General features: G+C 43.8%; 1 protein-coding gene across 1 annotated transcript in view; it reads left to right on the forward strand.

Moving 5' to 3' along the window:
* Positions 1-24,823, forward strand: part of Rgs6 (regulator of G protein signaling 6) — a 645,208-nt gene that overhangs the window by 466,823 nt on the left and 153,562 nt on the right. Inside the window, exon 3 of the mRNA XM_050164594.1 lies at positions 8,209-8,308. Within this exon, the coding sequence (XP_050020551.1) occupies positions 8,209-8,308 (100 nt within the window). The remainder of the gene's footprint in view (positions 1-8,208; positions 8,309-24,823) is intronic.

Below are 24,823 nucleotides of genomic sequence, written 5' to 3' on the forward strand. Positions count from 1 at the left end.
AACCTGGAATATGAAGCGTGAGGTATTGTATTAGTCTGTTTTCTTTTAATATAACAGAATATCTGAGGCTGGACCACACATAAAGAAAATGGCTTGGTTCATAGTGTTGGGGACTCAAGAGCATGCACAATACCAGCATCTGATGAGACCTTCGTGGCTGATGGCAGGAGACTATGAGATGGGGTCACACAGGGAGACAGGACGCAGAGAGGTTATGTGACCAGGCTTCCTTTTTATTTTAATCACTCCACTCTTGCAGGAACTAATGGAGATCCCATAAGAACAGTGTTAACCCTTTCTTATTCTCAATGACTTAATTACATTCTGTAGCCCCACCTCTTAAAGGGCCCACCACCTCTTAACAATATCTTACCAGGGACTGAGCTTCTAACTCAAGGTATTTAGCTATTTGTGTTCAAACCACACCCACGCCATGCCAGCTGACAGCAATAAGGCTGCCTCAGAGAGCCCAGGATGAGTTTGCAAGGAAGGACGTGTTGTGTGAGGACGAAGGAAGAAAAAACACAGGAGGGTTTCTGCGGCTGAGAATGCCCTGAACTCCGCCACAGAAGCTTGGCTTCACCTCTGTAGCTGTGGGAAGCCAGGGCAAGTTTTCCAGGAGATGATCTGTATAAATTGCCCTAGCTCTTAAATGTGGCTCTGGCCACATCTGTCCAGTTGTTGAGTCTGGAATAGGGGAAGGTGCTGAGAAACGGGCTGGGAGGAAATGAGCCAAGAAGGGTGAGCTGTCCCCGAGTCCAGAGGGTCATTGCGGTCAGAGTGGCATCACGGTTTTGTTATCCTTGCTCTTCCCCATGAGGGAGAAATCTTGGAATATATTCTAAGTTGATGAATAGCCTCGTTCTTCTTTGAAAACAAGGCCACCGTGCTTTGGACAGCAGTAAGGGGGAGGCAAACACATTGAAACTTCAATCTTTCTGTAAAAAACTCAACAGAAAGGCACTCATGTTCAGATTCGGAGCACTTCACGGTGCCCGCTGAAGAATTTGGGTTGTGTTGCTGTATTGGCCTTCATGTTCAAATTCTCTCTGGCGTGATAGGTTGGAAAATGTAGCTATGTAAAATCTGCAGTGAGAAATGAGAAAGAATCTTAGTCTCTGCTAGTGTAGGATGGGATGCTGGAGGTCGTGGATCACAGAGGCCCCTGAGTACCCTCCAGCCGGTTTGGTCCAAGGAGACCAAGAAGGCCATAGAGGAAATCTTGTCAAGTTATAAATGGATACGTTCCCACCATCCTCCCGCCATCTTCCCTAAGTGGGCTGCCTCAAGAGCTGGCTGACTGTTGGGTTTTATTCGTTGAAAGGTTCAAAATGACAGAAAGCAGTGTAGGAAGGTTTCCACTTCCTGCCAAGAGGTGTACCAACCTGATTTTAGAAGCAATACAGAATATTACTAGTGGGGGGAGGGGCTGCACCTTGTGTATTTGTTTTCAATTATGTTCATAATAAATGTCAAGCTGAGTGACTTAATTGAAAGATAAAATTTATCCTCTCAGAGTTCCAAATATCAGGCATTTGAACTAGGTTTCTCTGGGCGAAAATCAACATGCTAGCAAGGGTGTTATTTCTTTGTGTGGGTCTCAGGAGAGAATTTGTGTCCTTCTAGAGGCTGCCCACATTCCTTGGCTTCTAGTTCCTTCCCTCGTGTTTGAAAGTGGGAATCCCTGTGTCTTTGATCCTTTTCTACTATTGCATTTCTCTGTAGCCAACTGTGAATAGGAAAGTCCTATGCCGTCAAGAATTGTGAACAAATGGGACACACCTGAAAAGTCCAGGACACTCTCCCACCTCAAGACCCCTAACCTTTATTACATGACCCTGGTACCATATAAGGTAACACACTCTTGAGGTCCAGGGATTAGGCCCTGCTTGTTTATTGGAGAAGGGCATTTTTCTATTTTTTTCATACCGTATGTTAAGCTATCATGTACAGGATATGGGCCCACTTTCTGCACCCTCTTCCATGCCACTAAACACTTAGGTGTATCCCAGCTCCCCCCAGAAATGCCCCAGAAATCTCCACTGGGGTGGAGATCCAGGCAGCTAAGTATGGAACAAGGGCACCTGGCTTTTCTACTACTAACCTCACTAATTGAGAGTCTCATGTGTCCTTGAGCTAGTAAATTACCCCGACACACACACACACACACACACACACACACACACACACACACACATCCTTACCGGCCTGTTGTTTAGTAAAGATGTCAAGATGCAGACAACACACAAATCAGGGTCATTTGAGGAAATGATAATGAGGAATTGATGTCTTCAGCAGTGCTGGAATGTTTCTCTGGCTCTGGCCAGACTCTGTCCTTGCTCTCCATCCATTGCAGCTGGCCTTTTGCATTCAGACATTCCAGTCCTTGAAGTCCACAGTCTCCCAAGAGATCAGCCCTCTTGTTTTTCAGAACAACAGAATCCTATACAAAAATGACCAGGCTGCCTCCAGTTCAGCCCTCTTACCACGCTCAAGGCAAAGATGTGTTCCCTGAAGCGCCATGAAGCTCTTCAGTCACTGCCATTCTTTCTGGGTTTCTCTTTAAATGTTCCTGTATTTGGAGATTGCTCATTTTCCCTGCCACCCAGACCCAAATAATCACACAGAAACTTTGTTAATCACAGCACTGTTCAGTCAATAGCTTAGGTATATTCCTAGCTAGCTCTTACTTCTTAAATTAACCCATTTCTATTAATCTGTGTATCACCACAATGCTGTGACCTACCGGTAAGTTTCCAGAATCCTTCTCCTTCAGCAGCTACATGGCATCTCCTTGACTTTGCCTACACTCTCTCTATATATGTCTTCCAACCTGGCTATATTCTGCCCTGCCATAGGCCAAAGCAGATTCTTTATTAACCAATGGTAATAAAGCATATTCATAGCATACAGAGGGGAATCCCACATCATCCTTTGAAAGTAACTTATGAAACATACCTGTGGTAATATCAAAACCCAAAGCAATCAGTGATTTTCATCCATCTGCCTGGCACAGCCCAGATCATGCCAGGTCTGATCCTTGGGAATCCAACTCCAGTCTCAGCTGGTACTTGGGTGTCTCTGGAGGTTTTCCTTGAACGTAGTTTCTAAAATTTATGAAATCTTGAAATGACTTTTTATGGAACCCAGTCTCAAAGCAAGATGCCCTTAAGTGTAAATACCAAATTTACTTTAGTCTGAAGTTGAGTGGGTGAGATTACGGTACCCTCAAGGCTCTTGTAATGTACCGAGCACCGTTCAGTGCTGGCATTGGAGGCAAATTCCTTTACGAGTATAGAACTCGTTCATTCATCTGTTTATTGCTGCATCCAGCCAATGAATATTTGCTGAACACTTAATATTAATCAGTGGTGAGCAAAACAGTCTGATGGGAAACACCAATACAAATGGACATGATAAGTGAAATGATAAAAAGACGGGGGTTTTATAGAGCTTGTAACAAGATACTCTAGGGCACCATAGGCAGATTTTTAAGCCATGCTGTTAAATGCTCACATTTCCCCTCTTAAGACTATCACACAGGTTACAGTGTAGAAAGCAGAGGAGCCAGGGCCTGCCTGCCTGTCCTTTCATAAATGTCTGTAACCCTGGGAGTCTACAGAGCATATTGTGCTAGTTGATTAGCCCAATCCCATTTCTACCCTCCTCCCCTACCTCCATGTAATACAGGGCCTGGAAACACCAGGCACCTTCCCCTGCCCCAGCCCTCCTCTGAGGCTCCAAGGAGCTGTGTGACTCCCTTCTGGTCTGAGACTTGAGAAGACATTGGGGTCTTCTAGAAAGGAATGTGCTTTTCCTTACTAGAGGAACAAATGCGAACTCTTCCTGTTTTGTCCCCCCATTAGCAGAAATGTGGAGCCTCTCTGTGGCAATGTCAGCTGCCATCCACACAAGCTGCTCCTAAGGGAGAAAGCTCACGGGCTGTTGTTATTGTCATTACCAACACAGTGGTTGAAACAGTTGGTTTCCCTCAAAACTGCTTAGCAAGCATCGTAATAGCTAGAAGATGGAATCCCATGATACCCTTAGAACCTTGAACTGGGATGGGAAAAAATGGTGGTGAGTTGTGCTGGAATCCATGCCAAGAGCCTCCTGAAGTCGAATCCCTTAGTGTTTCACTCCTTTGGCCAACTGTCTCCAAGACATCCTTAACTACAAGCCTGGATCCCTGAGTCGCTAATTGTAATTATCCATTATGACCGAGAAGGAATTCTTCTTCCTGCTTTTGGTGTGCTGTGTATGCAGTGTATGTGTGTATGTGTGCGATATGTGTAGATGATACGTGTGAAGATGGGCATTCATGTGTGTGGGTACAGGTGTGTGTATGTGTCACGGTGCACATGCGGAGGTTAGAGGACCATCTTGGGCATTAGTTCTCGCCTTCTACCTTGTGTGAGATGTGGTCTCCATGACTGTTCACTGCTGTATGTGTGAGTAACTTGCCCATTCTTCTACCTGGGGATTCTTGCGTCTTTGCCTTGCACCTCATTATAAGAGCACTAAGGTTACAGATGCACACTGCTATCCCAGCTCTATGTAAGTTCTAAGGGTTCAAACTTGGGTACTAGACTTGTTCAGCGAGCACTTTAACCCCTGAACTGTCTCCCCAGCCCATGGCCTGGCATTAAAAAGTAACTAAGTGAACCTGAATACATTTAAGGTTAGATAAATAAGTTGTTATATATCTCCCAATCTTTGGCAGCCAGATGGGCTAGGTCACATTCCGTGGAGCAGATACATTTCATATGGTGAATTGTGATTCTCATCAGCCAGCTCAGATATCTGCCTCTAATCAATTTCATTCATTCACAGACACAAGGAAAGACTAGGTCTTTCATTAAATGCAAGAGCCACAGTAGATATTTCAAAGTCAAGGTGAAACATTTAGATGAAAAGACCTCCATGCCAGAGGCATGAGGCATCGGCTTATTTATATGTTTATAACTTTTATATGTTTATAACTTCCTGCCCTGGAGTTGGAGGCATTTTTCTTTTCAATAATTGCACCATAATTTCCCCATACTTGACATTTTTTTAATTCTCCGCTGAGGAAACAATGCATGAGATAAATAAATTAGTTCATTGGATCATTGAATTGCACAAACAGTACTAATATGGGCCCTTTGTCATTTCTGACAGGACTGTCATCCAGAAAGCAGAGACGAGCAGGCCTGGGCTGACCAAGAGGGGCCAGTGCCAGGGCCTCTTGGGTGCTGCATCTGTGTCTGGTTTCTAATGTCATCTGCCTGATATAGTCTGTAAAAAAAAAAAATCAGGACTCCCCAGACCTACCCAACTCCAACTCCAACCTGTGATGTTGCCATTCCTCAGACACAGGTTAGCCCTGGGCAGGTCAGAGCAGGCCCTCCTATTCTCAAACCAGATTATCCACTTAGTAAGCTCACATATAACTGTAGAGACGGGATAGTGATGTCCAGAGGTGTGGAGTCACGCAGAGGTCGCGGGTCTCTCTAGATCTTAGTCCAGTGTTGCGGTCCCATTGTGGCTTCCATGTCTAAGAGACCATCGCTCTTCTTCCCTCCACTCAGAACTAATTCAGTGAACTGTCTGTTGCTTCTGAGAAAGAAAGGCCACTGGCTAGTGCAATGGGCTGCTGTACTTCTGATGTTTGGGAAAGTGTTATACCTGTTTATCTGAGCTGGGTGCTGAGCTCCTTGGAGAAAAATGCCCTTATTACTGGGGCTTACCCAGGCAGAACCAGGCAAGCTGGTTTCTCTGCTTCACCTGGCTGTCAGATAGGGGCCACCTGCTCCTTGATTGGCACAGGAACACATAGGTCTAAACACATTCCCTAAGACACGGGTCTTCATATCAAAGGATGTCAGGGAGCTTACTGTGTTATTCCCTGTGAACAAAAGGTGTCAGAGTGAGATGCAACCGAACAGTCAGGAAAATAGAAGTCAGTCTATTCCTGTCTCCTCACCCCAGGGCGATGAAGGAGGGTGCTAGCTAAGGTGTTTTCTGATGACCCCAAAGGGTGGTGAGCTTTCTGTTTTATAGACCCTGGTGATATACTGGATCCAGGCAGACTTGGATAGGAATCCCAAATTTCTCACTTAGTAGCTCTGAGACCTTCTGGACCTCGTGTTAACTTCTTTGATAAAGAACTTTGAAACCTGAGGAACAAATTAGAGATCTACGGAAGATACCTAAGGCAGATAAGCATGAAGCAGATGTTTGAAAATGCCCATAGGTGTTCTTATAAGCTCCTGGGGCCTTCTTGGTAATTCTCCAAAGCCCATGCCGAGGAACTTCAGAGAGAGTGCTGTAGCAAGTGATGCTCCAGCATCAAGCAAAGCCACCAACCACTTGTCTAACACGACAGTGGGATAAGCAACCTACGCCAGAACAGCCTGTAAGAGTTTTAAATGAAATGGTAAATACTGTATATTAAGTTTCTACATTCTTAAAAGAAGTTGGTTCCAAGGGCACCAACTAAATCTAAGATACATCCTTTCTGATCGCCTGCCAAATATCTGTTCCGGCTTTGGCAATTTTTGAAAAGTGCCTTTTGTCTTTAAAGTAAGCATCCATTGAGTCAGCAGCATAGAAACACTGGCTTCTTGCTTCTGAGTGAGCAGGGAAGCCGGGGCTGCACTAAGATGTGCAGGGTTTGGTCCTATTCACTGAAGAAGTCTGACACCTTCCTCGGGACATCAGTTATCTGAGGCCAATAGCAAAGCTGGTAAGCACAGCCATGCAGACACAGGTGCATGGTAAGCCTGTGCTCACACTGTATTTGGGAACATCAGCCAGGGAGTCCCATGATCAAAGATCAGTCGGTAGAGTCCCTGTCCGCCATGAGGTCAGGGCAGGGACTACAGTGTGTATCAATACCACAGCAGAGCCAGGCATGGGACACTGCAGAGTTCTTTCTCCATACAGCCGATGCTGCAAACTGCTAAGAATGTAGTCCCCTTTATAATAATGTAATCCCAGGGAGGAACCAGCAGTCCTTTTTGCTATGCTGTTGTTTTTGTTTGTTTCTTGTCTCCCCGTGTAGTCTGGCTGGCCTTGAACTCAGGATGCTCTTGTCTCTTCTAGCACTGTGATGACAGGCACATGCAGCCACACCCAGGAAGATTGGCCTTTTGATCTGGCTATTACCTCTGATGAGCAATACACTGCTAGACATATTGTGGACCAACATAATGAGACATATGTCTTCCTCTTTAGTAAACATGCCCTTCTGGGATTTCATCACATGGGGAAGCAAGAGGGCGGAGGAGAAAGGAGCCAGACAAAATTCCTCTGGGTAGCCAGTTCTTCCCTTCTGGCCCACAGTAGCAGAGACTGAATATTATTACAATCTAATGCCTGCTCAGATGTCTAACGGAATTGAATTATTGGCTCCCTGCCAATCCTCAAAGACTCTGCTGGCTTTCTCATTGCAACCATCGATGTAACTGAGGCTTCTACTTCCAAACAGCTCGCTGGATCAAAGGCATGGATTACTTTTTAAACGTGACCATATTTTTTTCTAGCAGTAACTTTCCTTGGCCATTGCTGAGTAATACTCAGGGTGGTTGTCTGGTTGAATTTAGCTGAAAAGCCAGCAGTAGCTGAGATGGATAACAGGACTGTGGATTAAATTCCTTCTTAGACTGTAGTTAAGCAGAACACATTCCAGGCGGCAGGGAATGACTCTCCTGCCTATGAGGTGCTCGCTGTCATCAGAGGGGCTGGGGCCTTAGGAGTCTTTCGCAGTCTCTTCTTTGTTTAGTAGTGCTTGGGATGGGTTGCAGAACGGTCTTTCTCCCCGAGGTCCTGCCTGGACTTCCTAATGATTAGCTTATGTTAGCATTTTAAGATAAACCTTAGGAAACTGTCATCTTGGAAGAATCAAACATGGCAGTTTCTTATGATAAAAGCTTAATTTGAATAAAAGGATAAATTTCATTACATCCATACTGATGCTCATTTTGGACCCCATCATGAACCCCAATGCACTTGCTCTTCCCTGGGTGCACTAGCCAGTTGTTCCTATAGAACGTGCTGTGACCTCCCCATACCTAGCGAACACCGGTACTGTGTCCCGCCTGGGTGGGGTTCCCCCTAATTCCTGCTGCTAACATTCATGTTATTCTCACCAGGACTTTTTAATAGAGGCTTGCGTTTTTCATTACTGTGCAAGAGAACCACTAACCCCTCTTCAACCTCTTTCAGATCGAGGACATCATTACGAAGATGCAAGATGACAAGACAGGGGGTGTGCCCATCAGAACGGTCAAGAGCTTTCTCTCCAAAATCCCCAGTGTCGTCACAGGTAACGCATCCTCACAAGGCGTCAGGGACAGCCAGACTTCTAGAGTGGTGTGGAGGTGTCTAGGGTGAGTCACGCTTCTGTGAGGGACTTGACTCAAAGCCCATCCTACTCTTTGTCCATCATCAAGAACTGCCCTAGAGTGAAATGCTCTTAAAAATTAGGCAGGTTTCCAGGCAGTGGTGGTCTTTGATTCCAGCACTCAGGAGGCAGAGGCAGGTGGATCTCTGTGAGTGCAAGGCCAGCCTGTTCTACAGAGTGAGCTCAAGGACAGGCTCCAAAGCTACACAGAGAAACCCTGTCTCAAGAAATAAATCAGAAACAAACAAACAAAAAAAAAAGTAGGTCTCACTTTGTTTGTGGTTGTTTGTTTGCTTGTTTCTTTTGGGATATGATCTTACTGTGTAACTCAGGCTGGCCTTGAACCTATGATCTTCCTGCCTCAACCTCCCAGCTCTGGGATAACAGCTGTATACCACTGTGTCTAGCTCCACTTAAGTGTGTTTAAAGGCAAGTTTCATGTTTAAAGAAATTCTTACGTTTACATTCTATGAAATGTTCTTACTAAGACTTTAATTTACTGCTCTCAAACTCCTTTTCTAAAAGAAATTTCAAAATATTGCTCTGCATCATGTTGCTTTTTCTGGTTCAATATAGTCAAGCTTATTTCTTTAAAAATTAAGATTTTTTTTAAAAAAATTAACTGTATGTGTGTGTGCATGCATGCATACACACTTGGGTGGAAGTCTCCTTAGACCCCAAAGGAATGCATCAAGTCCCTTGCACCTGGTTGAGAGCCTCCCAGTATGGGTGCACAGAAGCGAACTCAGGTCCTCAGCAAAAGCATCATGTATTTTCAACTGCTGAGTTGTCTTTCCAGCCCCCTTTTAAAATTTTTGTTAGTGAAATATATTAGACTCCTGGGTTTAGTTCCAATAATAATGGTAATTATGTAGCTTTTTGCCATATAAATAATACCGATACCTTAGAGTCCCCTTATTTTTTATTATTTCATTATTTTTTCATTATTTATATTGTTTATAATTAATTTCATTTATATTTATAAATAATATTATTTACATTGATAGTTATAATATTTATTATTATATGAATTCCCCTCCCCGCTCTCCCTCTGTTTTGATTGAATAAGTCGTTTTCCTTCAGTTTTCTTACAGAGGTATGTATTTCTTGCTACCCAAACAAACAAGTAAATGAATCTAATCAAAAGTTTTGGTGATTCTCTCATTTCCAAAATTTGGCTATTTGCTTTCCAGAATTCAGGGACCATCAGAACATGGTATCTGTTAAATGCCATAATGGCTAAAAATATACCATTGCTGCCAGGACTGGGATGGCATGACAGAGCTGGGACTTTTTCTTGTTGCTGGTGGGAGTGCAAAATGGTGGGGCTCCTCTGAGAAAGAGGTTGGCAGTTTCTTAGAAAGGCCAGCATTGCTTACCCCTCCTAGGTATTTACCCACGAGACATGAAAACGCATCTTCACAAAATTTATATGCGAAGATTTGTAGTGGCTTTATTCACAATCTCCTCAGCCTAGAAACAATCCAAATGTCATTTATCGGACAATCTCAGCAATAGAACAGAGTGAACCAGAAGCGCATACAATAGCCTGGACTGGTCTCAGCATTGGTTTCCTTGTCTTTCTAAAAAAAAAAAAAAAAAAAAAAAGTCAGACCGAAAAGGTTATAATGTTTTATGCCATGCACATTCACAGTATGGGAAGAAGTAAGTAGTTGCCAGGTTCCTAGGGACAGTTTACAAGGTGATAGAAATACTCGGTACCCAGACCGTGGGACCAGTAATGCGAACCTGCGTGGGTCCTCCTTCACAAGCGTGTGCACCACAGAAAGCTGCTATTGCTTCATGCCAACCAAAAAGACAAAAAAAGCCCTGAGTAACGAGGAGTACCCCAACTCATTGCCTATGATGTCGCCGTTTGAACTCAAATACTGCCAAAGCCCAGGCTGCCGTGATAGACAAGGTGGAATGTAAGCAACGGAAAATTGTTTCACGTGGCTCCAAAAATTAAGTCTGGGGTTGAGATGCCAACGCTGCCAGATCTGCCGAGAGCCACCGCTGGTTGTAGACTACCCGCTTGTCTTATACCACAAGGCATAGAGATGGCACTCTGGTCACTTCAAGGGAACTAATGCCATTCATTAGGGCTCCACCCTCATAAACCACCTCTCAAAGGCTCTGCCTCTGTCCTATGGGGATTAGATCTCAGCACATATATTTTACAGAGGCACAAAAATTTATGTTTTAGCAAGTACCAGGTATATCTAGAAGCTGCATTGTGTTTGAAATTCCTCTAAACATAGTTAAATTCATGAAATATCATGAACTAATATTTTTACTCTGTCAGATTTTATTTAATAGTATATTCAGAATTTGTTTTGTGATAGGACTTCGCCTTTTAGATCAAGCTGTCCTTGAACTTGTTAGGTAGTCCAGGATTGCCTTGAACCCATAACCTTGCCTCAGCCTTGCAAGTACTGGATTACACTTGTGTGCCACCGTACCTGACTCACAATTGTTAAGTCTATGAACAGCTTGGTCTGTTATTTTTCCTACCTTTGTTGATAGTTTAGACACCAAATTTATGCAAGTTTCCTAAGACGAACTATGGAATGCCTCTATCTGCTGATACTGTATTGTTCTCTGAAAACTAATTTCTTTCTGTCTAGCCAAGTGTATAATTTTCATTACTTTTTATAGTTAAAAGTTCCATTCTGTTATTTTCCCAATTTGTTTGCCCACTGGCTCATTTCATTATTAGTTGGGTATCCGCTAAGTTTTAGGTTGATTTTCTCTAGCTGTGATAAACACCATGCCCAAAAGTTACTTGGAAAGGGAAGGGTTTATTTGGCTTCAACGTCCATGTTATTGTCCATCACTGAGGAAAATTGGGCCCAGCACTGAAGCAGGAACCCGAGGCAGGAGCTGAAGCAGAAACTAGGGAGGAACCTGCTTAGAGGCTTGATCCCCATGGCTTGCACAGCTTGGCTTTTCCTGCAGCACAGGATCACATGCCCAGGGCTGTACCCCCCACAATAGACTGAGCCCCCCATCTCTGCATTAATCAATCACGAGAGTGACCCACAGACTTGCCTGAAGGCCAATCTGATGGAGGCATTTTCACAGTTGAGGTTTCTTCTTCCCACAAGACTGTAGCTGGGTCAAGTCGACAAAAACTAACCAGTCAAGACGTACTAAGTGTACTTTGAACTTAACAATCCATTCAACTTACAATGAATACTTTACTTACTTATTTTATCAGGATATAAATCCTTTATAAAACAAAGAGCATCTGTATTTTTTAAAATCAAAACCAAAATACTTTAGAGATAAAAAATATACCAACCTGGGAATATTGATTTAAAAAAATAATAATTAGAAAGGAGTTAAGGAAAAAAAAGAAAGGAGTTAAGGAGGAATGGGGAAGAAGGCATATTTATGAACAAAGCAGGTAATAAAAATCAAGCTTTCTAGAATTCACCAGGGGCATCAAGTGCATCCATACGTGATGGAGGAAGGTAATTGATTAATTATAATAAACCAACTGCTTGGCCTCATAGCTTAGAACATAGGTGGGTGGAATAAACAGAATAGGATGCTGGGCAGAAGAGGAAGTGAGGTCAGATTCTGCTCTGCTCCTGGAGAGACCCGACAGCTCTGCGGGAGCACAGAGACACCATGCTCAGCCCTCCCAGGTAGAGGCAACCGAGCTGCTCTCCCAGGCAGCTGCAACCCACGATGGACTTAGGCTAGAATCTTCCCGGTAAGAGCACCTTGGGGTGCTTACACACATTATTAGAAATGGGCTAGTCCAGGTGCGAGAATTAGCCTGTAAGGGCTAGAGTTCATGGGCCAAGCAGTTCTTAAATGAATACAGTTTGTGTGTTGTTATTTCAGGCATGAGCTAGCCAAGCGGCCGGGGTGTTGGGGATGCAGCCCCGCCGCCACTCCGTATTTCAACACATACATGTTGCGTGACATTCACGGTCATGTGAACAGATGCCTGGTCTTTCAGATAGGCCCTGCTGTGAGCCGGCTTGTCGTCTGTTTGTTTAGAACCTGACTAGTGTATCCTTTCCTAGGAGCTGGAGGGGTGACATCAGAGAAAACAAGTGTTTTGTGACCTTCAGTCTTAGAAATTAAGTTTATCTGGTGAATTCCTTCAGGACCCTTTTAGACCTTGCACAGGAAGCACCTGTTTGGATTAAGTGTATGGAAACTACATCCCCCTCCCTCCGTGGGAAACTTAAGCCCCTCCCACTATGGGATCCCCTCGATTCTTATCTACGTCTTCAAATGTTTCCTCTGCTTCATTGGAAGCATCATTATTAAGTATTTACTATAAGAAAATAAATGCATGGAAAAAAAACAAAGATACATCGTATCGTTCTAACCTACATTAGGTAAAGGAGGTTCCTTAGCACAGTGTGTAGACTTCAGGAAGCTGTGAGTTTGGCAAAGTAGATCCAAGAGTAGGGTGTCCAGGCTAGATTTGAGGTTGAAAATGGCCTCGGATAGTCCTGTCTAGGCACGGTTTGAAATAAAGGACTGAAGATCTGGAGAGCTGCAGACAGTTTATAGAGAAAGTAGAAATGGAGGAGTCATGGTGTTCAAGGACTTGACAGGCACTGCAGCCTCCACCTGTTCACCTGTAAGGCACCCCCAACCTAGTCAGGGGACAGCCTGCTCTACCTAGTCAGGGGACAGCCTGCTCTACCTAGTCAGGGACAGCCTGCTCTACCTAGTCAGGGGACAGCCTGCTCTAGCTAGTCAGGAGCAGCCTGCTCTACCTAGTCAGGGGACAGCCTGTTCTACCTAGTCAGGGGACAGCCTGCTCTAGCTAGTCAGGAACAGCCTGCTCTACCTAGTCAGGGACAGCCTGCTCTACCTAGTCAGGGGACAGCCTGCTCTACCTAGTCAGGGGACAGCTGCTCTACCTAGTCAGGGACAGCCTGCTCTACCTAGTCAGGGGACAGCCTGCTCTACCTAGTCAGGGGACAGCTGCTCTACCTAGTCAGGGATAGCCTGCTCTACCTAGTCTGGAGGTAGTCTGCTCGCCCACATCTCCTGTGATCCGGGGCTCAAAGTTTCATTTTTGACATTTCAAGGAAAATGTTTTCACTCCTCCCATTAGGAATGCCTCGATGAGTTCCTAGACACTCCTTGGGTAAAGATGATAAAGGAATGCCTGATGCTCCACCCGTGTCTAGAGAGGTAGGCGTTGGGAAGGCCCCACAAGAAATGCACGGAAATAAGAGACGGGTGTATTTAGGAAGAGAAGATAAAGGGCAAACCATTCAAACACCTCCCCATCTTTTAACAGTGCGAAAAGAGGGGCTTCAAGGGTGAGACTTAGCAAATAAATATTTCTGCAGGAAAATAGATGGGAAACTGGAAAGGGAAAAACAATATCAAGGACAAAGCAGAGCCCAATATTAGATCATCATTGGGGCCCATTGGCTTGGCAAGGCGCATCTGTAAGAAGCATAAAGCTACGCCACACCAGTTCTCCATCCAGAGGTGTGCATTCTGAGCAAGGTGTCCTCAGAAAGGTCACTTCATGATCATCCTAACATGCTCCTTTCCGGACAGCAGATGAGCCGCCCTAGATCTCCTTTCCTGAACAGTAACTGGTCACAAAGATAATTAAAGCTAGTGGCGACACTCCTGTGTTCCCAGCTTCCAACCCTAACTCCTCCCCACCTGAGCAGTGGGAGACTGCAGATCCTGGGCAGGATGCCTGCCGTCTCTGTGAAAGCAACCGTATCACACAGCCTTGCCCAGCTGCCACTGGCAGCCATTCCAAGATAATTCTCCATCACCCAAACGTCCTGAAGAATTTTCCAGGAACTTTGAAGATGAATTTCCTCCAGGCTACCATCAGAAACTCAACTCCTAGCGCGTAGGAGCCCAAAGAGACATCTAACCTCACTTGTTTATACAGACAGGAAACCTGAGACCCAAATGCAATGTGTTAAAAAAAATCACAGAGAAAGATCACAGAGGTCACAGATATAGGGCCCAAACTAGAATCTGGATTCCTTACCACCATTGCAAATGACTCCCATTGCCTTGTGAAGACAATTACAGAGTCTCAAGTTGTAACCCTCTGGTAAAGGTGTCCGATGCATTTCCCTGCGCAGGAGAATCACTGGTGTGGCTTCCTAAAAAAATACAGTCCCAGGGTGCCCTCTTGGGTTTGGACTCAGAAATGTCTGTTTCCAGCATCTTCCCAGGTTATCTCTGCAATGTGTCTGCATTTGGAAGCCATAGAAGTCCTGCCAAGTTTCCCCAGCTTCTGCTCTAATAACCTCCAGTGATGAATGTCCTCATCCCTCATCCCATCTTTGGAAAACTGTGACCTTTGAAAACTTCTTATAATGAATCCAAAGTCCCTTGCCTCATCTCTGGTGCTTCACGTCACTCCTCTCAGTTCTACCTCTCTCTCTCCCGAAGAGGAGAGATTGCACTAATCAAAGAGGAGTGGATTTCACCAACATTACACCCACCTGGCTCTCCTTTAGAGGTTTCCTTATTGTACAAATAATTTTCAGAAAATACTCCTGGTATACGTGTGCATTTTTTAAAACTTATCTCCACACGATTTTCCCATGTGCATTTCTATGTCGTTCATAGGCCACAAGTTTGCCTCTTTGAACATTTTACAGTATTTCCGTTTTCTCTACTGGCAGCGTGGTTTAGCAGGGAGAGTTTAGGGCTGCAAGCTGCCTGTGTAACCTTAGCTGACCACCAGCCTCTTCGGGCCTCATCTGGATTACTGTTGTCCAAGGTCCTTCTCAGACTCACCTTCCTTGACTCCACAGAAGAAAGGACTGGGCATCTTCCTGAAAGGAAAGATAATGTTTAAGTCGGTCTTGGTTGTACTTGGACCACCCTGACCAACACGACTTCTCTGTGGCACCTCTCCTTTTCATGTGTGCGTTTTTCACTTTCTGCGTAAAAGGTTCATTTTAGTAACAACATCCTGAAATATGTCAAGTTGTAATTGTAAAAGGAAGAAAAAAAGGAAAGTTCTGATGGTCTTGCCCTTTGTGTCATTAGAATCTTGCTCTAAATGCCACATTAATTCATCTCTCCACAATTTTCCTGGCTGTATTTTTTTTCTTCTATGAGAAGAAATGCTAATTTGAATGAAGGACAGCTCATTTATTAAAAGTAAAAATATAGCACACTACCCACTAATTGTATTCTAAAGTTTATTCTTAAACATTTCTACTCAAAAATGTCTTGAGAGACAAAATTTGAGATGAAAATGAAATCTAGACATGTTGTCATTGACTCCAAGACAATGAGCCAGTTTTAGAGAAAGGACCAAGACACTTGAATGGGCACCGTGCCTTGTCTCTGAGTGACGGATGGAGGAACAACTATGGCCGCCAGCTTCCTTGGACTAGTTACCTCCTCTATAAGCCCTGGGGGAGTTGCAGTGAGGAAGGAATAACAGCATTATCTTTATATAAAAAGTTGGGATGCAATCCTTAACCAATTTCTCTGTTCCCAAGACACCACTTTCCAGAAGGGGAAGTATCTTTCATTCAGTATCTTCTACAGAATTCTGTTGTCTCTGTTCCTCTGACATGGCCCTTGGAGTGCTGTTTCTCCTGAGAATTCATAATAAATGGAAACACAGGTTGAGTTTATCATTGATGCCATCTGTTAGCTATTAATACCACCTGAAATCTTTCTATCTTTCTGCTAACATGTGTAAACGAAGTGCCGAGAAGAAGGTGAGTTCAGGACTAAGAACAAGGCACTTTTCAGAGTCGCTGTCTGTCTGGTTTCTGTTGCTACACTGGATAGGTGAGATTGGATACGTTATAAACAAAAAAGGGTTATTCTAACTCATGGATGGAGGCTGAAGTCTGGGTGCATGGTACTAGCGTCTGGGCAGCTTTTGGAGAGAGTCTCCTAATGCTTCAGGTCATAAGGGAAATGTGAGAAAGTAAGTAGGTATGTCAGGAAGACAGTAAAACTCACACAACCCGTTCCATGGAGGCAATAACCTGTCCCTGCAGGCTCCACCTCATGACCCAAGCCCCACCTCCCAACACCCTTGCAGCAAGGGAGCATATTTCCATGGCAGGACTTTTGATTGAAGAAAAAAAACCAAGCCAAAAAATGTATTTAAGCCTTTGCTGTTACTGTACCTGCTTATTTAAATATCGCTTCCAGGATCTAAGTATTTCTTCCCACTAAACAAAGTGAGGAGAGCTTCAGCAGAAGCACTGGTCATAATCATGGGTACAGAAAGGAATGTTGCCCCCCCCCTTTCCTTGGCTGGATTCTTATTGAGCTGTTGGACCCTTTACCCTTCCTTCCCTCTGCTGCCAAAATAAATAAACAAACAAACATGGAAAGGTTCCTGGAATGTCTGTCAGCTACATCTGGATTTGTGAGCTCGCTTCTTGGAGCAGAAAGTTATGGAGTCTCCTTACCAAAGAGTAAACAGGGTCCACAGAGGGAGATGGAGAGAAATATGGGACGTTGATAACCAGGATCTCTGTGACCCTTGGGGGCACCAGGAAGGCTCTCCATGGAGACTGGCGGAGAAAAGACAGGGTGGAGAGCTGAAAGGCTGAATCTACCCATTTCACTGCAAAGTCCGAGAGATGGGACTGATGGGAGAGAAAGCAATTAACGTGAGACTAGGACTTGGATTTTAAACTGGACCACGTACAATTAGATAGAATGCTAAATATTTGGCCCATGGTGTCATTAAACAATAGGTAAGGAGATTTGGCTTTTTAGAAAAAGAAATTGAGAAAATAATTAAGAAAATCATTTCATAGTAGGGCCTGAGTTCATACTGTTGAAACTAGATGCATACTGCCTAGTGACAATAGGAGGCTTAGACATCTGTGTTTAGCCATAGAATCATCTAGATGTCACAATAACACTGTTTGGTGCAGCTCTTGAACTGGTTACAATGTTGCGGACATCTTTAGAGGCCATAAACTGGAAATCAAGAATCCAGGAAGGTGAACTGCTGCAGGAGGAGCCTTTTCAGAAAACATATGCCCATCTGACAGAAGTCTACATTTTAATAGAGAAAGAGAATAAAAACCCAGCTACAGGGCAGATGGCTCATGAATGCTTGAGGAGCAAAGGCATTAAGTGACAGAAGGGGCTGGAAGCTTCTGTGAGGGGGAGCCAGAGGGGAAGTTACGGAAGTTATTTTGGCTTCAGTTAGGAAAAGAACGGAAATGGGAAGAGTAGGAACATCTCCCTGGATTTTTTGTTTTGTTTTGTTGAGACAGGGATTCTCTGTGTATCCCTGGCTGCTCTGGAACTAGATCTGTAAACCAGACTGGCCTGGAACTCACAGAGATCCTCCAGCCTCTTCCTCCCAAGCGCTGAGATCAAAAGTGTGTGCCACCACTGCCTAGCTCCTGAATTATTTTTCCTGAATTCTGGTTTCTTCATGTTGGTTTATCTCACTAAGCCTCTTACGGCCCCACACTCCCATACTCCCATGTAAACAATTTCAAGACTCCCAGTATAGCCTTAGGTGCCTGGCAGAAGCAAGCACATCTCATTCTGGAGGAAGACACTTTCTTCTTCTTCTTCTTCTTCTTCTTCTTCTTCTTCTTCTTCTTCTTCTTCTTCTTCTTCTTCTTCTTCTTCTCCTTCTCCTTCTCCTTCTCCTTCTCCTTCTCCTTCTCCTTCTCCTTCTTCCTTTCNCTTCTTCTTCTTCTTCTTCTCCTTCTCCTTCTCCTTCTCCTTCTCCTTCTCCTTCTCCTTCTCCTTCTTCCTTTCTTCCTTCCTTCTTTTCTTCCTTCCTTCCCCTTCTTCCCCTTCTTCCCTTTCCCCTTCTTCCCCTTCCCCTTCTCCTTCTTCACCTTCCTCCCCTTCTTCCCCTTTCTCCCCCTCCTCCTCCTCTCCCACCCTTCCTCCTCCTTCTCCTCCTTTTCCTTCTCCTCTTCCTCTTTCTCTTCTTTTCTTCTTTTTTCCTCCTCTTCTTATTTTCCTTTTCTTTTATTCTTCTGATGGAAGACAGTTCTTTAAAAAGAATTTTTTTTCGCACGCGAGAGAATACACATGTGCCATGTATGTGTGTGTGGAGGTCACGGACAACCTTCAGGAGCCGATTCTTTTTTTCCATGTTGTTGAGTCCGGGTCTCCCCCATTTTCTGCTGCTGTCTGTGCGCACACCCCAGGCTAACTGTGAGTTCCCTCCCACGTGAGCAGGGAACTCTCCTGTCTTCTCTTCCCGTCTGCGGGAAGGGTGCGGAGATGTGGACCACTAACCTGGCACTTTACAAGGACTCAAAGATTGAGCTTGAGTTGTCAAGACACACAGCTAATACTTTACCCACCCAGTGATCCGTCTCTCTGGTCCCTAGAGAAAGACACTTTAAGTACAGATTTCATATTTTCATAAGAATAAAAATAATCTTGGAAACCTGAAAATAAAGCCAACATGAGTGAAGGTTAGGAATTATGTTGGAATTTAAGATCATACATTAAATTGGAATTATATTTATATTATAGAAGAATGATTAAATCATGTCGTAGGAAATTACCATCCTTAGAGGTCAAACTGATAAAAAAAAATATATATAATTTTATATATTTATCTAATTCTTAGAAAGATATAAGAGGTTGTTAGGAGTCTTTTGAATGATGAAAGGTGAAGTAGTCTTCCATCCATGTGCTAGCCAGGCCTGACCCTGTTTAGCTTCAAAGATTGGCCCAGGCACATTCAGATTGGTATGACCATAGACAAAGATGAGATATTCTCCAAAAGAACTATAAATGTTGATATTTTGAGCCAAGTGGAATATCTATAAATGACGAGTATAGTATTTGAAATTAGAAAGTGGACAGAAATATCCAACCTAATAGGTAAAAAGTGATATTTTGGCCCAGCTAAAAAGAGAGGTGACAAACTATAAGACAGAGCAGATGAAAGCGCCCAGAGTGTGACCTGCAGAGACAGAAGCAGAGCATGAAGACCCTAAAGGTCTGGAGGGAAGGGTGACATAGTCTAACACCTAATCAGATTATTTCGAAAAGGAAATCATAGAGAAAACTGGAAGGGCTGTTCTTTCCCATTGCCTCTCTTTCCTCTCTCTCGTTAACTGACAAGTCCAAGCAAGATGGACTGGAAAGAAATCTGTCTCTGGCTAGAGTAAGGGCAACGTGTAGAACATGGAACACCAAAGGAAGAGCTTCTGAATAACTAGAGAGAAGAGACAGATTGCCTCCACCTTTAAAATAATCACACAGGTGATTTCTGTGTAAAAATGGAAGCTAAACCATATTTCAGAGGAAAAAAAAATCTTCGAAGTGTTTAGGGAGAGGAACTCAGAATGTTATATGTAACAAAACTGTCGTTTAACAAAAGCAAAATTATTATACAAGAAACAAAAGCAGTGTACAGTTAACTTTCTTTACCAAAGGGGTTTCTACAGGGTGTGTTTCAGAAATACTGAGAAGTAAAGGCATATGAATTGAGAGGAGTTGATGGGCAAGCGTGCCCCGACTTAGTAGTTCTAGTCTGACTCTGTCCGGGGTGATGGCCAATGCCTATCTACATATGTCTTTATGAATCAAGATTTGTCAAATATTAAAATCTAGATTTAACAATTTTCAGACTTGAAAAAACAAACTTCTGTTCATCATAACACACCACTTTTTTAAAAAAGACAGAAAGAAGTGACAGACGTGGAGAAGACATTTGTAACATGGTGTGACAAAAAGTTAGGGTCAGGAATACATGAAAGACCCCTATACACTGAGAAAATACAGCACCACAGAAGAAAATGGCCAAAATCCCAAGAAGAAGAAATGTAAGTGGCCATTGGCGTGTACCACCTGGTTCAATGGCATCCATAGTCTCAGAAAAGCAAACTGAACTTGTGGGACTTTCAAGTTGTGGGACTTTCAACCTGCCAAATTAGAAAACCTCAAGGTCTTTGACTGGGCCAAGTCTGCAGGCTCCTGTGTGAGGGAAATGCTAACCTGGGTTGATGGGAGTGGGAACCGACAGCCCTCATTGGACAGCACTATGGTAACAGTGTCTGTTTACGCTGAACTCTTGCATATTCATGAGTTGGTGTCTTCACTACTAGGGCTATATTATGGCTTAGGGAAACCTTTGGGCAAGTGCTCAGAGACAGTTGATTTAGCCCCACTTTTCCTGTCAGCACCATCTAGAGAGACCCGAGCATGGCTGTTGGCTGTGGACAGAAAAGGTAAACACGCAGTCAAAAGGGAGAACAGTACACAGCTGTACTCTTTTTCAGGGACACAACTTGAAAACATAACAGAGATTAATAAGAAAGATACAAACATGCCATGACCTCATGTGTATGAAGGCCAACAGTAGACAGAATTAAGCCATGGGTTACAAGGATTCTTAGGCATTTGGTTAAGAAGAAGAAATGAAAACTTGGATGGAAGGGCTAGCTCTTCTGGGAGAAGCAGAACAATAAGTACTAAGAGGCAGAGACACCCAGATCTCAAAGCTGTTCAGACTGTATCAGAACGTGGTGGTCATTTTATTATAATATTAAACTATGTCTGTACTTACATATTTTGTATACATTTAGAATGTATTTTACAATGAAACTGGTTTTCATGACTCTATGGCTGAATAACTCTGGACTTGCAAAAGTTGTGTATACATGACTGCATGTGACAGGTGTGAGCAACTGTGCACACATGAGGCTGACTGTGCAAAGCTGTGGCCACATATGGACAGTAAAAGAAACATGTCCGATGAGACAGAGCTAAATTAACATACTCACTTTGGGAAGATGAGTTTCACTTTGCCGTGATCTGAGGTATGCCTTGACTCAAAGTTAACTTGGACTTTTAGTAGACAAGGAAACATTGACAAAGATACAAAAGTATGTGTTTTTAAATGAGCTGTATTAGTCTTGTGCTTTGTGCTGTGTTGTTGGTTTGGGGGTTATTGTTGTTGTTAGATGTTTTTGAGTCAGGGTCTCATGTGGCCCAGGTTGGTGATGAATGACCTATGCAGCCAAAGACAACCTTAAACTCCTGCCTCAGGGTTTTAGTGCTAATAATGTAGGAATGCATTATGTATTAGGGTTCTCTAGAGGAAAAGAACTTATAGAATATATATATATGAAAGTTATTAGAGAATAGGCTGTGGTCCAGCTAGTCCAATAACACTCTCTACCAATGGAAGGTCCAAGAAAGGTTGTTCAATCCACTAGGCTGGCTGTCTCAGCTGGTACTGTGTGTGCCAGAATCCTGAAGAAATGGGCTCTAATGACAGTGAAGGGATGGACTTGCTAGAGAGAACAAGAGCAAGCAGGCAGAGAGAGCTTCCTTCTTCCATATCCTTTACCTAGGCTTCCAGCAGACCGTGTGATCTTCCCACCTCAAAAGACCTGGATTAGAAGTGGGTCTTGCCTACTTCAAACAATTTAATTAAGAAAAAGTTGATCACTGGTGTGCCCAGCCATGAGGGTTTTAGTTAATTCCAGACGTAATTAAGTTGAAAAGCAAGGATAGCCATCAGATGTTAGCATGCCTGGCTGGGCACGGTGTGTTTTGCCCACGTGCTACACTTCAGGAAACAAACCTGTAAATGACCCATCTGACTGTTCTCTAGTCATTAACCACTTGCCCCATTACTCCACTTATTAACCGTCATAAGCATGCAATGTGTACTATTAGTCCAGACCCAAGCAATGCTTAAGAAAAAGACAGAGAACTCCATTGTTGATATCAAGTTCTCTCACCCATTGTTTCTTCTTTCTCAAGGATTGATCCTCTGAGGGCAAACCAAGGCAGAGCTGTGGGCAGGGAGGACACATACTGACATTAGAAAGGGGGAGAATTTTTAGAGAATTGTGAATACTAATAACTATTGCATTAAAGCCCATCACATGATTCTAAATAGTCATGGTGTTCAAATATTCCTCCCACCCAAATTATTGTGGCCTAAAAGTTCTACTTAATAAGACTATGTCCTACTTGGACACAAGCTTAGATAGCCAACAGTTCCGTGGGGGGGTCTCCCAACATCCTCAGCAATGCGCACTCCTGCCAGTTTGGAATTGGACACAGTCCTGTCTCAAACCTGTGTACCAGCTCTAAGCAATAAGTTAAACTCTAAGACTGTGTTGTAAAGATGAAGAAACAGGAGCCATGATGGAGTCGGGACCTCCCTCCAGCGTGGTCCATTCTGAAGGCCTGTGGGAGATGACTCCACTCTCCCTGTTCTCGGTTTTAGGTTTGGCTTTGGTCAACAGCATATATAGGGAAAAAAATTCTGATGGGACAAATGTGATGACAGTTCATTTGACGAGCTGACCTTGAACTAGTAACACCGTCAAAACCTCTTCTTAACTGGATGTGTCTGAGCCGTGAAGGAGCATGGGAGTATCCACGATCTTAAGCAAGAAGGAGAGGCGGTTCTGTTACACTTGGGCCAGCCTTGCTGATACCCGGTCATGTCCCCTGTGTCACTGCTGTGTCATCTTCACCTGAGTGCTTACTGGCGATCTGCTTTGTCCACTTCACTTACCCTCATCCTGCCTCAGTTTCCTCATCTCTAAAACAGAGCTGTTGGTAGCAGTAGTACTCACTTGATGCTGTGGTTTGAAAGAGTGGTTCTCAGTAGTGGTCACGTGAATGGGCTCTAGAATGACTAGGAGACCAGCTTTGGGCATGTCTGGGATTACCAAGATCAGGTGAACAGAGACAGACTGGGAGACTCACAACTGTGGGCAGCCATCTTGGACTGAACAGAAAGGAGAAAACAAGCCAGCACCAGTCTTCACCTCTCCCTACTTCCTGACTATGGATGCCACGTGACCAGCTCATCTTTCCTCCCTTAGCTTTCTTTGGCCAGGTTGTTTTACCACAGCACCAGAAAAGCTGACGAATACATGCCCTGGGATTTGTATGTTACGATGTCAGATTACTGTTTGGTTTTTTTTTTTTTTTTTTTTTTTTTTTTTAAGTATTATTCGACTTACCCTTCTTTCCTATGAGAAATTCTGCTGACTGTCTCAGGCTCTCTGCTCAGCTCATTGATTCTGTACCTACCCCCTGCTGGGCATATGACTGTGGGGCCACCTGGGAGCAGACTCATCTAATGGTCTCTGTTCTTGATGCCCAAGCCTTTGTTCTGTAGATGGCGTGGCAGGTCTTCCTCGGGAGGGGTGCCTTCTCTACCAGCTGCTTTTCCTTTTTCTTTTGCCACAGTGCTCACCCCACTTTTTTGCCAGGAGTCCTCGGAGATTAAAGTCCTTCTAAGGCTCAAAGGCCAGGGCCTGCTTCTTCGTCTTTTGCTATTACTGGTCAGCCCTCCAAGGTGTGAGAACAGCGCGCCCTGGCTGCTCCCTAGAGTGAGAACTGGAGTCACACTGGTAGAAGAAGGTGCAGGTGGGGGTGGGAATCACCTCCAAGTCATCGAAATCAAAAGATAAAGTTGTGTTTCCCGTTGCCCATAACCCAAATCCCGGGTCCCAGCACATAGTCTGGGAACATTTGGAAACTGATTGTCATGAATAGGAGCATACCGAGTGCTATAACGGTTTTAGTTCTCAAGAGTCAATAATTACACTTGGCTACTTATTACTTCATTATTTAGGTACAAAACGTTCAACAAGACTTAGGGGAAAACCACGAATAAGCCATTCAGATAGTTCATATTCAAGTTGGAATGCTTTTTCTACATTAAGGACGGTGAAGGCTATCTCATGTGGGTAGAAAATGTTGGAGCTGTGTTAATTAACAAGTCTGATGAATTAATTTTCATAAGTTCTTTGAACTCCATTGCATATCCCAAAACTCACCATAAAAGTCAAGCTGGTACTTAAAGTTGGGGTCTAAGGAGAGCACACGCTTGTGTGGTGTAAGACTCAATCATAGCTCATAATGGAGTTCAGGAAACTGGAAAAGGCCTTAAGAAAACAAATTAGTCCTTAAAACTGAGGAATACCAACTGAAACAGAAGGGTAGAAAGAGCCGTGGCTCTATAGGGAGAGCAGACTTTCACATGAGCCACAGTGGTGTTTACAAATGACCTTGCTGACCAGTCTGTTGGGGAGAAGGGCGTAATGCCATGAAGTTTTCAGAGTAAATCTTATCTCGAAAGAATGTAATACAGTGCTGTCAAAAAAAAAAAAAAAAAGCTATCCTCAGATCTAGAATTCTTATGTGAAAAAAAAATTGTCAGAAGGGAAAATTAGGAAGGGAGTGAGGAATGAGGGAAGCTAGGATAAGCGATATTGCCCTGAATTCAGCATCTGCAGTGACCTCCCAGAAGTCATTGTGCTTGTCTAAGCAAGACAGCTCAACATGATGGCTGCAGGGATGGGGAAGCCCCAGAATACCACATACTAAGGGCTCAAGATCTTTGTGATCTCATAGAGTGATTCGTGTGACAATAAGAAATATGGATTTCCACAAGCTGACAGAGTGAGCTTCCCAAGTTCTCAAAGCTATTTCCTAGTGGGGCCGGCGCTCAAG

This window comes from Alexandromys fortis, unplaced genomic scaffold (genome assembly GCF_014885135.2).
Source record: "Alexandromys fortis isolate MF-2015 unplaced genomic scaffold, M_Fortis_MF-2015_v1.1 scaffold_159, whole genome shotgun sequence".
NCBI lineage: Eukaryota > Metazoa > Chordata > Mammalia > Rodentia > Cricetidae > Alexandromys > Alexandromys fortis.